Genomic DNA, 12823 nt, shown 5'->3' on the forward strand with positions numbered 1-12823 from the left:
CACAAACACACACACACACACACACTAGCTAGCTCTCCTGAGCCCAGTCAGTTCAGCGATATCCTGTTCTTTCAACAAGGCAGGCTGTCTCTGTCTTCTCTTCTGTGTGTTTCCCCATGGAACTCTAGTTTTTGTTATTTCTTTTTTTTGTGACCTAAAAGCTGCTCCTCTTCTGATTTCGGACTTCTGTTTCTTTCCTTCTTTTTTTCTCCTGTTGGATTCTAATTCCCCTGCTCCTCCGCCTGGCTCACCTCTCTCTCAGTCTGCATTCCACCCTCTCCTTTTCCCCTCACTTTTTTTCTCCTTCGTCCCTCCATTGTTCCTCCTCTCTTTTCCTTTTGCCTGGCTATGCACTATGCTCTCCTCCCCTACTGTGATTCTTCAGCCGTATGGACTCCCCGTCTACCCACAGACAGCCTCCTGCTACCCCGGCATTGTACAGGTAATTCCCTCTCACCTTCTATTCCTCTCCCTCTCTCTTCACTCCCTCTCCTCTCTTTGTTTATTCTTCACTCAGTTTCGTTCATACCCTGTTTCACTTTGTTCTTTTATACTCTATTCTATCCATTGACTTTGGGTCCTCCTAGGCAGACATTAACCTTCATGCTGTTCTTGTCCCTTCTGAAAGCACTGCTTGCTCTGACAGGTGACCTCACAGTCATGAGGGGAATGAGAGTGCAGAATGCTTGCCTACTGGAAGTTTTCCTGTCACTATGGCTGCTGTCAAACTTAAAATAAGTAAAATACAGTATGTACAACGGGCATGCTTTCATCGCCATGTACGTACTATATATCTATGACATAATATACATTTGATCGTTTTTTATTTTCAAGGTGTTTATAAAACTGGCAACTGCCCCCAGTCCTCTGTACATACAGACTACACAAAGGTTTTTGATGAAGTATGTACCATGATTTAAATCTCAAACCTGACTATTGGAGTTAGCCACGTCCTGTCTCAGACAGCTTGTGCAAGACCCCGAAGCTCCCTGTCACAAAGACCAGCCCCGGGGGGAGAAGCAGAACTGGTTGTAAACATGAAGTGACCTTTTAAAACAAATACACAACATTTGTCATCCAACACCACAGAGCTCCATAGTTTTGTGGCAGTCAGCACATTTTAGGTTAGCATGTTATATGTGAAACATGGAATAGTCATGTTCCCCTACATTGCTGGGAAGGGGGTGAATAGCCTGATCTGCGATTGCGAAACCTCCAACTAGTTGTCACAGGGGTGTGGGCTGGCAAGGACACACTGTCTCTGTGTCAGTTATATATATATCTAGCCTGTCAGGTCGGGGTGCTTGGTTGTTGGGGTCTGCAGACAGGTTGTTTTCAAGGGGGGGTTGTGGTGGTGGTAGTGGTAAGAGGGGGCTTAGTGGTTGTGTGAATAGTGTGGTACCCCGTTAGTGAATTCCAGGTCTGGGATGATAAGAAGGGGGTCTGGAGTGTGTCCCCTCCCCCTGATGTTCTCTGATAGAAACTGTATTTTTAGCAAGCGCCTCTCCACATAGATTAGCACTATCAGAGCTCTGGCGTGCATCACACACCAGCAGGTTATTACAGCCAGGGCAAGGTGCATAGTATCACACACACAAACACACGCGCGCACACACACACACACACACACACACACACAAACACACACACACACACACACACACACACACACACAAATACATATGTAAGACGCAGATTTATAGCAGACATAGGATATTGCATTTAGGACGGAGATCTTTACCAAGACACACGCTCTGTGATATATACGATTTATGTGAAGTTGGATATGGATATGGAGATATGGAGATCTGTTTCAAGCGTTTGTGCATTACTGTTTACTAAGGTCTGTTTTGTTTTGTGACACTGTATGTGTAACAGTGAAGCAACATTTTAAGGATGTCTTAGAAGGACACATGTTTCAAATGTGTTGGATATATTTTTACATCAGCAGTGTTTTACAGGGATATCCTCTTGTAATCTAGGCGTCATTTGATACACGAGTTTAAATTGGGTTTAGTTATGAGAGCAGAGTGTGTGTGTGTGTGTGTGTGTGTGTGTGTGTGTGTGTGTGTGTGTGTGTGTGTGTGTGTGTGTGTGTGTGTGTGTGTGTGTGTGTGTGTGTGTGTGTGTGTGTGTGTGTGTGTGTGTGTGAGTGAGTGTGGTTGTCAGCATGTCCATAGCCAGCATTTGTGAGGCTGTTGTCAGTAACGTGAACCTGTTTTAAAGGCCACAGTGACAGCGCTTGTTGAGCAGTGTAACCCCCTCCAGCTGTCCCAGCATGCACCTGGCAGTCTGCCACTGCCCTTTGACCCTCACACTGACAGCTGACAAGGATTGAGGTAGGGGGCACCAAATGGTGATCCAGAAAAAAAGATGCATACGATAGGTGTTTGTGTGCATTGTGTCATTGTGTCAAGGCAAGACAAGAAAGAGAAAGTTAGTTAGATGTAAATATACATAAAAGTGTTTGTGTGATTGAGAGAGAGATATCTGGTAGAACTGGTCATCTAGCACAAACATTCTGTCCATATCCTTGTATGGTAAGGGTCTGAAAGGGTGGACGGAGGGTGGCAACAATACAGCGGAGATAAAGTGTGTGTGTGTGAACATATGTGCTTGCATTTGTGCTTGTGTGTGTGTGTGTGTGTATCTGTGTGTATGTGCACAAGATATCTGGTTCACCTCTGCGTGTTATATATACCTGTTTACATACATGTTTCAGTGTGTGTCTGTATGTGTGTGTGTGTGTCTACATATAAATGGGTGCATGCTTATGTGTGTTTGTGTGTACACATGCGTGCATTTGCCCATGTGTGTGTCCTATGTCCCCATCCAGATATACACGTCCCAGTTACTTCATGGACTCCAGCATGATTTAGTAAAGCCCATCACGTCAACACCAAAAGGGCAGCATAGATCACTCCATATTAGATGTAAACATCCCTCCGCAATAAAACACATGTGGAGATAGAAGAAAGGGTGTAATCATTCAAGACTGGTGTGCTCCAGACTAGGCCACGTCTTAATCTGCTGTTTAACTATGTAGATTGTAGACTGTTAAAACTCTGTGCTCAATTTAGGTTAATACAGTAAGTGCCTACATTTTCATTATTATATCATATTATCTATAAGCCCATATCATATATATATATATATATATATATATATATATATATATATATATATATAAGTAGAAGATAGGGGGATACAGAGATGGGCGAATCTTAACATATAGTGTACCATTCTGTGTTAGTTGTCATAGCTTTTCTGTTGTCCTTAACAATGAAAGCAAACTCAATGGTGAATAATATTTTGACATATATTGAAATGACAAGATTTCCAGTCATTCCTTTGTAGATACAAATGGTTGCTCTTGGCTGATTCTGGAATAATTCCACAGAGGCTATCTAACCTTCATGTCACCTTGCTGAGATAAGATTAAAGATGGGTATAGTCTTAAAGTCTGCATCCCCTCGCTCGACAAGCTTTTAGCGGGGTGCTGAGAGTTTGGGGGAAGGGAGATGATTGACAGGCACAACTGACCGCAGCTGGCGAGAAAACCACTCAGCGTTCAGCCGTCCAGGCCTCTGATTGGCTGCCGGGGGGACCTTATGTTGTAGTGGGCGGGTGGGGGACTTGCATTAAAGCATGCGTCAGCTGCTGTGGGGTCTAACAGAGAGAGTGGAATGCAGTAAGGGGGTAAGATCATCTTTTATTCTTTTTTTGTCTTTTCTTTGGTCATTGCAATTGTAGACAAAATATTTATTCTGTTTACCTGTATGCTCTGTGCTTTGATTGAAATGTTGTCAGGCAGATGAATGAATGTGGAAACTGTTGTGATTTTGAAATTAACCCCAAACTTCACTGATGTCCCAGAATTAGAAACAAATGATTTTTGTTTGTTTTGGGAGACAAGTCAGTCACACATTTGATACGTCTCACAGGATTTCCAGTTTGAGGTTCAGTAAATGATGTGATTAACACTTTTTAAGTAGTTTTGGTTTGCTCTGACTGGAGTGATGGATTTCCTGTAATTTCCTGTCTGTGCAGGAGTTTTGTTCGTGCTGACGGACACTCTTGTATTTTCTGTAAAACTGTTCTGATATGATATCAAACTTATCTACATAACAGTGGCTTGGAAGGCTTGTTAAAATATAATTGTATTTTACTTGAGACACCCTGGTGGTGATGTCCCGTATTGTTCTGCAAATTCAAATTCAGCGATTTCCATTTTTCTTATTACTGCAATATTTCAGCAAAATATTCTACATTATTTGCGATTGTTTGAGAATTCTCGTCGCAAATTCAGTCACTTTTGGCCACAACAAATCCTCTCAAGATCCTGGTGTGGCTGATATTTAACCAATGTAGCAGTTATCTTTATCTTAGCACTCCACACTGCAACACTACAGCGTATCAGAGTGCAGTGTAACCGTCTCTAAATGACCGTGAGGAACATGAATTGACTTGTATTTTGTATCCACCTCAGATCTTTCCACTCTCCGAAAATATTGTGAACGTATCACTGTTGATCTTATTGACAAACAAACAGGTCTTCATCACTTCTTTAGTCACAGGTTGTCACCATGCCGTTCTTGCTCTTCCCCCTAGGGTACCCCCGGCCAGGAGGCGGGGCCAACCGGTGGTGACCCCAACCTCCCTCAGGTGTACGCCCCTCCCCCTTCCTATCCTCCACCTGGGCAGGGCCCTCCCACGCCTGCTGGCAGGCTGCCACCCCTGGACTTCAGCCCGGTCCACCCCGGCTCAGAGTACCAGGAGCACCACCAGCTCAGGGTGTTTCAGGGCCCACACGAGGGGCCGGACTCCCTCTCAGCCAATAGCGTGGTAAGAGAAGATGACTCGGCATGTGTCTGACCAGCTTGAAGGGGTGGGGGAGGGGGGGGGGGGGGGGGGGTTGGGGTTCAGACAGCAGCTGTGCAGGATATTCACCAGATCTGGGTCAGAATCGGGTCCGGTCCGGGCCGGATCTGTTCTGAGCCAGCTTCTATCTCGGGTAGCTGAGACCACCCTGCCGGGTCCGCTGTGAGCTATTTTTAGCAGGCCGTGTACCTTCCCTCTGGCTGCCATGTAAGGCAATCCCAGTTGGCCCAGAGAGAGAGAGAGAGGACAGGAGAGGGGAGACTCAGGGAAGGAATTGTTTTTTTTTAAATAAAGTGTCTAGGGCTGGGAAATAATTTGATACAAAGCAACAGCTGTCAACAGATGGCATGGTATAAATACAGTGTACAGAAACAAATGCTTAAAGGCTTAATGACACACACCTTATATTTCAGGAAAACAAATAAACCCTTTTGAGGAAAAATAAGGGGTCAGGTAATATATGTGTAAGAATTCTTTTTTTTTTTTTTTACTGGATTTTTAAAAACTTTTATTTCAATGAAAATTTTAGAATCATCTCCAAAAAAGCATTTTGTCACACACAGCCAAACTTCACACTACACAGCTTCAGATAATGACATTTTACTGGAAGTTTGAGTAAAGTCATGTTGTCTCTTTTTTTGTTTTTCTGCTATGAATGGCATTTTCAGTGTAAACTCAGTGTGAGCGTCTGAGGCAGATAGCTGTGATGCTTCCTCACTGCTGATATTTTTGGTCAAATGTATTATATATCCCACCAATAGACTACATGATCCTGATTTTCGGATATTGAGACGTCGCCAAGGAGGGGGAAGGCAGGCCAGAAGATCCCCCCCCCCCCTCCTGAAATATCGTCCAGGTTCAGAAAACACTTTGCATCGTGACATGATGGCACCACTTAACTGAAACCCACCCACCCCTCTACCACCCCACTCTCCCTCTCTCTCCCTCCCTCCTTCCTACCCCTCCCTTACTCCCCCCCCCCCCCTGTGTCCCCCCCCCCCCCCCCCACTCCCAAATCCAGCCCTTCCACTTAGGATTGTGTCTGTGTTTTTTGCGTGTGTGAGGACAAGGTTTCGACAGTGTTTGTGTGACACAAGTTGATTCAACCACTGTAGCTAGCCATGGCAAGCCTACATGTTATAAATGCAGTGTGTCTATGTGTATGTGTGTGTGCGTGTGTGTTTGTGTGTGTGTGTGCGTACATGACACTATATTTGTGTGTCTTCCCCTGCTGTGTCTGCTGTCTCTATTAATACAAGTCCCCCTCCTTCGGAATCTTGAGTAATTAACTTTAACCTCAGCCAAAAAAGCAGCACCATGACCCTAGACTGACCTTTGAACTTTCCCCCCTTAGCCCACACACCTCAGCTTTTTGCGCAACTGTTTGCCTGTGCGGCCAATCACTTCCTGTGCCATTCATTTCATTTGATTTCACTTTTTCATCGTTTTATTTTTCTCCTCTGCACTCCTCCAGTTGTCTTCTCTGAGTGTGACTCTGCTGGGATTAAGTGCTTAGCCTTTGGTTCCGTGTTGCATAGACTTTGCAGTGTTCACCATCCGCTTTGAATGAATCCCACAGCCGAAATGTCCTCACTGGTAATGACAAGCGCGTTCGGTGAGGAGATGCGTGCGGTGGAATTCATTGAGCAGCTATGGTAATCAACACAAAGTTCTGCAGGCTATCAAAGAGCAAGCACTTAACATCAACTCATTCATGCTCTTTTCTCTTTCCCCTTTTTTCTGTCTCTGCACCTTCTCTCTCTCTCTCTCTCTCTCTCTCTCTCTCTCTCTCTTCTGTGTCTATCATTCTATATGTCCTCTCCGCACTCCTCTCTCCTCACTGTAGGCTAAGCTAATTAAAGTGTTGTTCCTTTTTGCATAAAGAGTCTGTATCTCAAGCAGCTAATTCACCTCACTCTGTCAAGCTTGCCCTCTCTGAGATTTTTTTTAATTTTTTGCCTTTTTCTTGTTTTTCTCTCTCTCTCTCTTTTCTGTTTTTGGACCCCTTTTTCCTCTGCACACGCTCACCAATGTTTTAATACATTTTTCATCCTTTTCTTTGGGTTTCTTTAATATCCTGGTTTTTGACGGATATAACAGTTTTGTTGAGTTTGATGAGATAGGCTGTGACACACACTGGCATCGTGGTGCATTGTGGGATGGTGGATGTTTTGGGTTTGACGCACAGTTACTCTCATACGGGTTGATTTTGCATGAGGGCATTTTAATTGGTGTTTCAGTTTTACAGAAAGTTTCTATTCAAGGAAATGCTTTATGATATCACTGATTATATTGTAAATATTTACAATATAGCAATGAGTTGCTGCTCTCCCAAAGGTCTGTGTTGGTGAGGCTCTTTACACACCACTGTTTTATAAATTAGGTCAGGGGATTAGACACACACTGTAAAAAATAATAGGCTCTGAATGTCAACTTCTGAGCTGAATCTGTCCGGATGATACTTTTTCCTAACGGGCATGTATGTGGACGCCTCACTAAAATGGAGACTGGTTGACGCCTCCTCACGTTGCTTGAGAGGGAGCACTGGATGGAGAATGCTCTGTTGGGTTTGTTTGTGGTCACTCTAAGAGGGGGCACTTTCAGTGCAGTGCTATGCTGAAACCTTCATTGCGAATGTCTAGTCAAAAACTGTAAAATGAATTTAATAAGTATGCGCAAAACTAGAGCATACTGTTAAAGAGCTGTGGCAGTGGTAAACAAATGCATTAACTTTTTTCCCTTACTCTCCCCCTCTAACTGATTTCCTCTCTCTCCATCTCTCTGCTACCTCACTCTGTCTCTCCACCTCTCGGCTCTTCCACTCCCTCTCTCTCTCCATTCCTCCATCTCTCTTCCATTTCTCCTTCCGCCAGGATGACTCCTTGGTTCCCGTCACCTCTGACTCTCAGTCTCTGAGCGTTTCCGTGCAGACGGGGGGTGGAGCAGGAAGTGGAAGTGATGACGAGGGGTCTGGCAAAGCCCAGCCCAAACGGCTCCATGTCTCTAACATCCCCTTCCGATTTCGCGACCCCGACCTGAGGCAAATGTTTGGGGTAGGAGACAGAGGCCCGTCACAGCCACACTGTGTGTGTGTTAGCCTTTCATTTTTGATGTAGCCCAGTTTAGCACACAGTAACAGAACGGCCTGGTGTCTTACAGCAATTTGGCAAGATCCTGGATGTGGAGATCATCTTCAATGAGAGAGGGTCAAAGGTGAATATGAAGTGACAGAGGGGCGATGATTCACTTGACCACGTGTTTTCTCCTCCTCTCCTCCCTTCACATCTGTTGCTCACCACGTGCCCCCCCCCCCCCCCCCTTTCTCTCTCCCACGCAGGGCTTCGGGTTTGTGACCTTTGAGAGCGCTATGGAGGCAGATCGAGCTAGGGAGAAACTCAACGGAACCATCGTGGAGGGGAGGAAGATTGAGGTGAGAGGAGGAGGAGGAGCTTGGATGGCATAACCACATCCGGTTTCTGCTGTTATAATGATGTGGTATTGCTAACGGCTACTAGATTATTCTTCTGTTTTGTGAGAGAATGACAAGCGTTTCCTCACGCAGGTGAATAATGCTACAGCCAGAGTAGTCACAAAGAAGCCCCAGACTCCGTTGGTGAACAGTACGGATCAACTCGCTGGTGTGTTAAAGCAATTCTCTCTCTAATTAATACACACACGCACACGTACACACAAACAGACACTGACACACACACACACACACACACACACACACACACAGTCTCTTTCTGTTCACATAAACCAAAGCATACCACCCACACACACAGTCACACACACATACACACAAACAAATACTGACACACACACACACAACCGTGCGTGCACGTGTACACACACACACTCACTCACTCACACACACATACACACATACACACATACACACAAACACACACACACACACACACACACAGACACACACATACAGAGTCTCTTTCTGTCCTGCCCTTGCTGACTCTCACTCACTCCTCCTCTCCTCTCCTCTCCTTCCCTGCCCTGCCCTACCCTCACATCTCTGATTGCCTCAGCCACCGGCTGGAAGATGATGGGAGCCAACCCGATGATGGGAGCCATGTACGCGCCTGAGCTCTACACAGGTCAGTCTCTCCTCAGCTCTCCTCTCCTCTTCTCTCCTCTCCTCTCCTTTTCTTTTCTTCTCTCTTCTCCTCTTCTCTCCTCTTCTCTCCTCTCCTCTCCTCTCCTCTTCCCTGCCCTCACGTCTCTGATTGACGCGCCTGAGCTCTACACAGGTCAGTCTCTCCTCAGCGCCATGTTCCAGCCCTGGGGCTCACAGCTGCCTCTCTTAGCCTCACACTGAGCTCCTCTGAACATCCAAAATATCTAATTACAGTATGTCAGATCTCAGTTCATCTCTGCTATCTCTCTGGCTTGCAGAGCCCCCACCCCTCAATAACAAGCTGTCCAGGGTCGGCCACAGCTGGCAACAGACCCCAGTGACCCTAGTGACCTAAATATAACTGGATTGCACCACAGTGGACTGATAGGGGTGAGAGTGGTTCAGGTTGCTAGTTCGATCCCAACTCTTCCTTACCAAGTGTCGAAGTGTCTTTGAGCAAGACTCTGAGACCCCAATCGCTCCCGATGTGCAGGTTGGCACCTTAGATAGTAGCCTCTGCCATCGGTGTGTAAATGGGTAGATTTCTGAGGCATTCACATAGCATAAATATATATTTACCATCTACCATATGTGATTTGGTTGAATTCTCCTTGTAGTCTTGCCCAAAGTTCCTGTGGCTTTTGTCATGAAATTTATGTCAGTACTTTTTATTTCCACGTAATGCAGTGTGCATAAATTATGTATATTATCAAAATCTCCCTCTTCCTGCAGCTACACTCTGAGTCAAAAGTTTGATCTCATCATTTGATTCAATTTTAAGCTTGCAACATGAAACTTCAGACTTCTTTCCGCATGCTGGCTCTGTTGACTGGAGTTGGAATGGAGAAAGACTCTTACATTGTTGTACTGTATGTATAGACTAGAATAAGAGTGGTAATGTTATGATTGTAGTTACTCGTAAAAAAAAAAATAAAAAAAATCTCCCTCGTCTCACAAACCTCTCTTTCTTTCTCAGTTGCCAGTTTCCCCTATCCTATGCCTACGCCAACCTTATCCTACAGAGGCCCCGCCTTACGAGGGCGTGGTCGAGCAGTCTACAACACTATTCGCTCAGCTGCAACAGCCGCACCCACTGCTGTCCAAGCCTATCCGGGGTAAGTACAGGACAGCTCCAAGGAAAGGAACTTAGAGAAGTGGAGAAAGGGTAGAGTATTAGCGACTGGAGGTGCAGTCCGCGATTCTAATCCAAAGCACTTTGTGTCAAATTTAGCCAGTTGCTTCTCATGGTCCTCTATCTGTCCGTTCAGATAGTGTGTCCTCAAAAACAGTTCAGTGTTCGTACACAGTCCTGGCTCTGTAGATGGTAAACAAACCTAGTGGCTCAGACCGAGCCATAAACAATTCTAGCCAATCAACACGTTGCTTCAGGAGCACAGAAGGGAGGGGTGTAATTTGCAGACTGTGCCTTTAAAGCCTCTGAACCTTTATTAGGTTTAGCATGTTTTCTGTCTGATTCAAGTGAGCGGTGACGTGATGTTCTCTTCTCTTCTCTGTGGTTTCCCAGTGTGGTGTATCAGGATGGCCTGTATGGAACCGAAGTTTATGTAAGTCTGTGAAAGAGCCACTGCCATGGCAACACCTCAGTTATTCCAACTTGCTGTGTACCAGCACCTCACTTATAATTCTCCTCCATTTTATGCCTTCTCTCTCTCTCTCTCTCTCTCTCTCTCTCCCTCTGACTCACTCTATGCCCCCCCTCTTTCCTTCCCTCATTCTCTCTCTCTGTTTTCCCTTCTCTCCATCTCTCTAGGGAGGCTATCCTGCAGCATACAGAGTAGCCCAGTCAGCCTCAGCAGCCACGGCAGCAGCCTACAGTGATGGGTAAGGAGTCAGACTACTGTCAGCACACAGACTTTTCATCATGTTTAGCTCAACACCATACGTGTTTTAAAATCATGTTTTACACAAAACTACACATTTCCTACCATTTTGTGCGCTAGGTATGGACGTGTGTACGCCTCTACTACAGACCCCTATCACCACTCGGTTGGACCAACAACGACTTATGGAGTTGGAACCATGGTGAGGTTTTAGGGTCGTATCTCCATCTTTATTTATTTATTTATTTATCTATTTATATGTTAAATCCTTTTTTTACAGACGTCTCTGCATTTCGCACTCACTGATCTGTGTGGGGCCACAGCTGAGATATTTTGTAACCATAGCAACAATAAGACGGCAAATTGACCTTTAGTATTTTTTTTTCAGTTGATGCTATATGTCAATCAGTCATGTGCCCAATTAATTTCTCAGATCTCAGTCTCTCGAATGTTTTAACAGAGTAGTAAAATTATCTGTTCTGTAACGTCTAATCTGTTGTGTTCACAGGCAAGCTTGTACAGAGGAGGATACAACCGCTTCACTCCCTACTGAGCCCCAGAGCAGCCCGGCCTCTAGGACATCAGGTGCTGAGAGTTCATCCTGGAAAAGGCTCTGTCATGTCCTCTGTAGCCCCCACCCCCACTCCCAAAAATACTCTAATGTGACTGTACATACTGTAGGGAAATTTCAAAGTATTTATTGTAGTACCAAAGAAAGGGTGACATTATTTATGATATAATTATTTAGGATAATTATTTTAAAACAGAATTGTGGAAGACCCATGTTTGGTAAAAACGCCCTAAATACACAGATCCCTCCACAACCCATAAATAGGGAGTTTCGCTCAGACTGATGGAGAAACTCAACTTCCGTACAGGCAATAGGTCAATGCAACTTTACAGGGCTTCATTTTGTACAGTTTGTTTTTAAGACACAGTCTTGGGTTCTTCTCCCTTCTAAGAGCCAATCATTTTATACAGCCTTTAAAGATCAAGTTCTTTTGGACAATTGTGTTTCCTGTGACGTGTTTAGGGCACTGTTTGTGTGTTACATGGGTGGTTGTGTTGTTGTTCTGTGTGTGTGCGTGTGTGTGTGTGTGTGTGTGTGTGTTTGAGTGTGGGATGACGTAGTTCTCAGAAAATGACAAACTGTGAGGTACAGCAACTGCACAGGCGCAGAGGAAGTGCCTTAGAGACACACACCTCAGACGAACTCTGTGAATCTACCTCTGATTTAAGCTTACGTTGTTCACACTTCAAAAGAATGCTGTTTTTACACTCATCTTATATGTGCTGTACAGCCAATTAACAAGCCTAATGCTGAGAGGCTATGAGTTCTCATGTGCAATATTTTTAAGTGGCTATGTTTGGTGCCAAGCAAACCTCACTAACTAACTCTCTCTAGAGTACTGCTGTCATGTATTTCTATTTCTGTTTTTTCCTTTAATTATTCCTTCCCTGCTGTGCATCTCTTTCTGCTGTGTCATACTTCATCCCTTATTTTCACCCTGAATAGCAGCTGATGCTGGAACAGTTCAAGTCCAGTTGTGGTGCTGGTCCGGTAGGTCCACGCTGGATCAGGGTCAGATCTGAGGTGCGTTCAAAATAACAAAGCAAAGGCAAATGTCTGCCAACGTTTTCAAACCGTTTTTCGTTTGCTTTGAGTTCATTGCGAACACACACACACACACACAAGTGGTCTGAGGAGGTAGTTCTCGGCGAGCAAACATGGACACTGGACTAAAGGGTTACAGTTTAAAATTTGAAATGTTTACACAAAAAATTCCCAAATTGAAAAGTTCAAAGAAAACGTGAAATTGAACGCACCTCTGGCGCTGGTCCAGTTGTCTAGTTTAGTCAAGTCTGGATCTGTTCTAACCTCAGCTGCTGTCTGGGTACTGTACATACTTCAATGAGTTTGTGACTCTGCTGTTTATTTCTCTCAATAAAACTCCCTTTTGTCATCCTA

General features: G+C 44.8%; 1 protein-coding gene across 2 annotated transcripts; it reads left to right on the forward strand.

Annotated features, from left to right (window-relative positions):
* rbfox1l (RNA binding fox-1 homolog 1, like) lies at positions 1-12823 on the forward strand. Of its 2 annotated transcripts, none has more exons than XM_012829188.3 (12): positions 1-442; positions 4612-4845; positions 7755-7934; positions 8041-8094; positions 8219-8311; positions 8444-8519; positions 8925-8993; positions 9990-10128; positions 10539-10578; positions 10785-10855; positions 10975-11056; positions 11363-12823. In XM_012829188.3, exons 1-12 carry the CDS (start codon positions 356-358, stop codon positions 11405-11407), a joined length of 1170 nt encoding a protein of 389 aa, XP_012684642.1. In that variant the 5' UTR covers positions 1-355; the 3' UTR covers positions 11408-12823. The 2 variants fall into 2 exon arrangements, with proteins under 2 accessions (XP_012684642.1, XP_031432058.1); XM_031576198.1 differs by lacking the exon at positions 1-442 and adding an exon at positions 3634-3699.

The sequence above is a fragment of the Clupea harengus genome, chromosome 11, assembly GCF_900700415.2.
Source record: "Clupea harengus chromosome 11, Ch_v2.0.2, whole genome shotgun sequence".
NCBI classification, from domain to species: Eukaryota; Metazoa; Chordata; class Actinopteri; order Clupeiformes; family Clupeidae; genus Clupea; species Clupea harengus.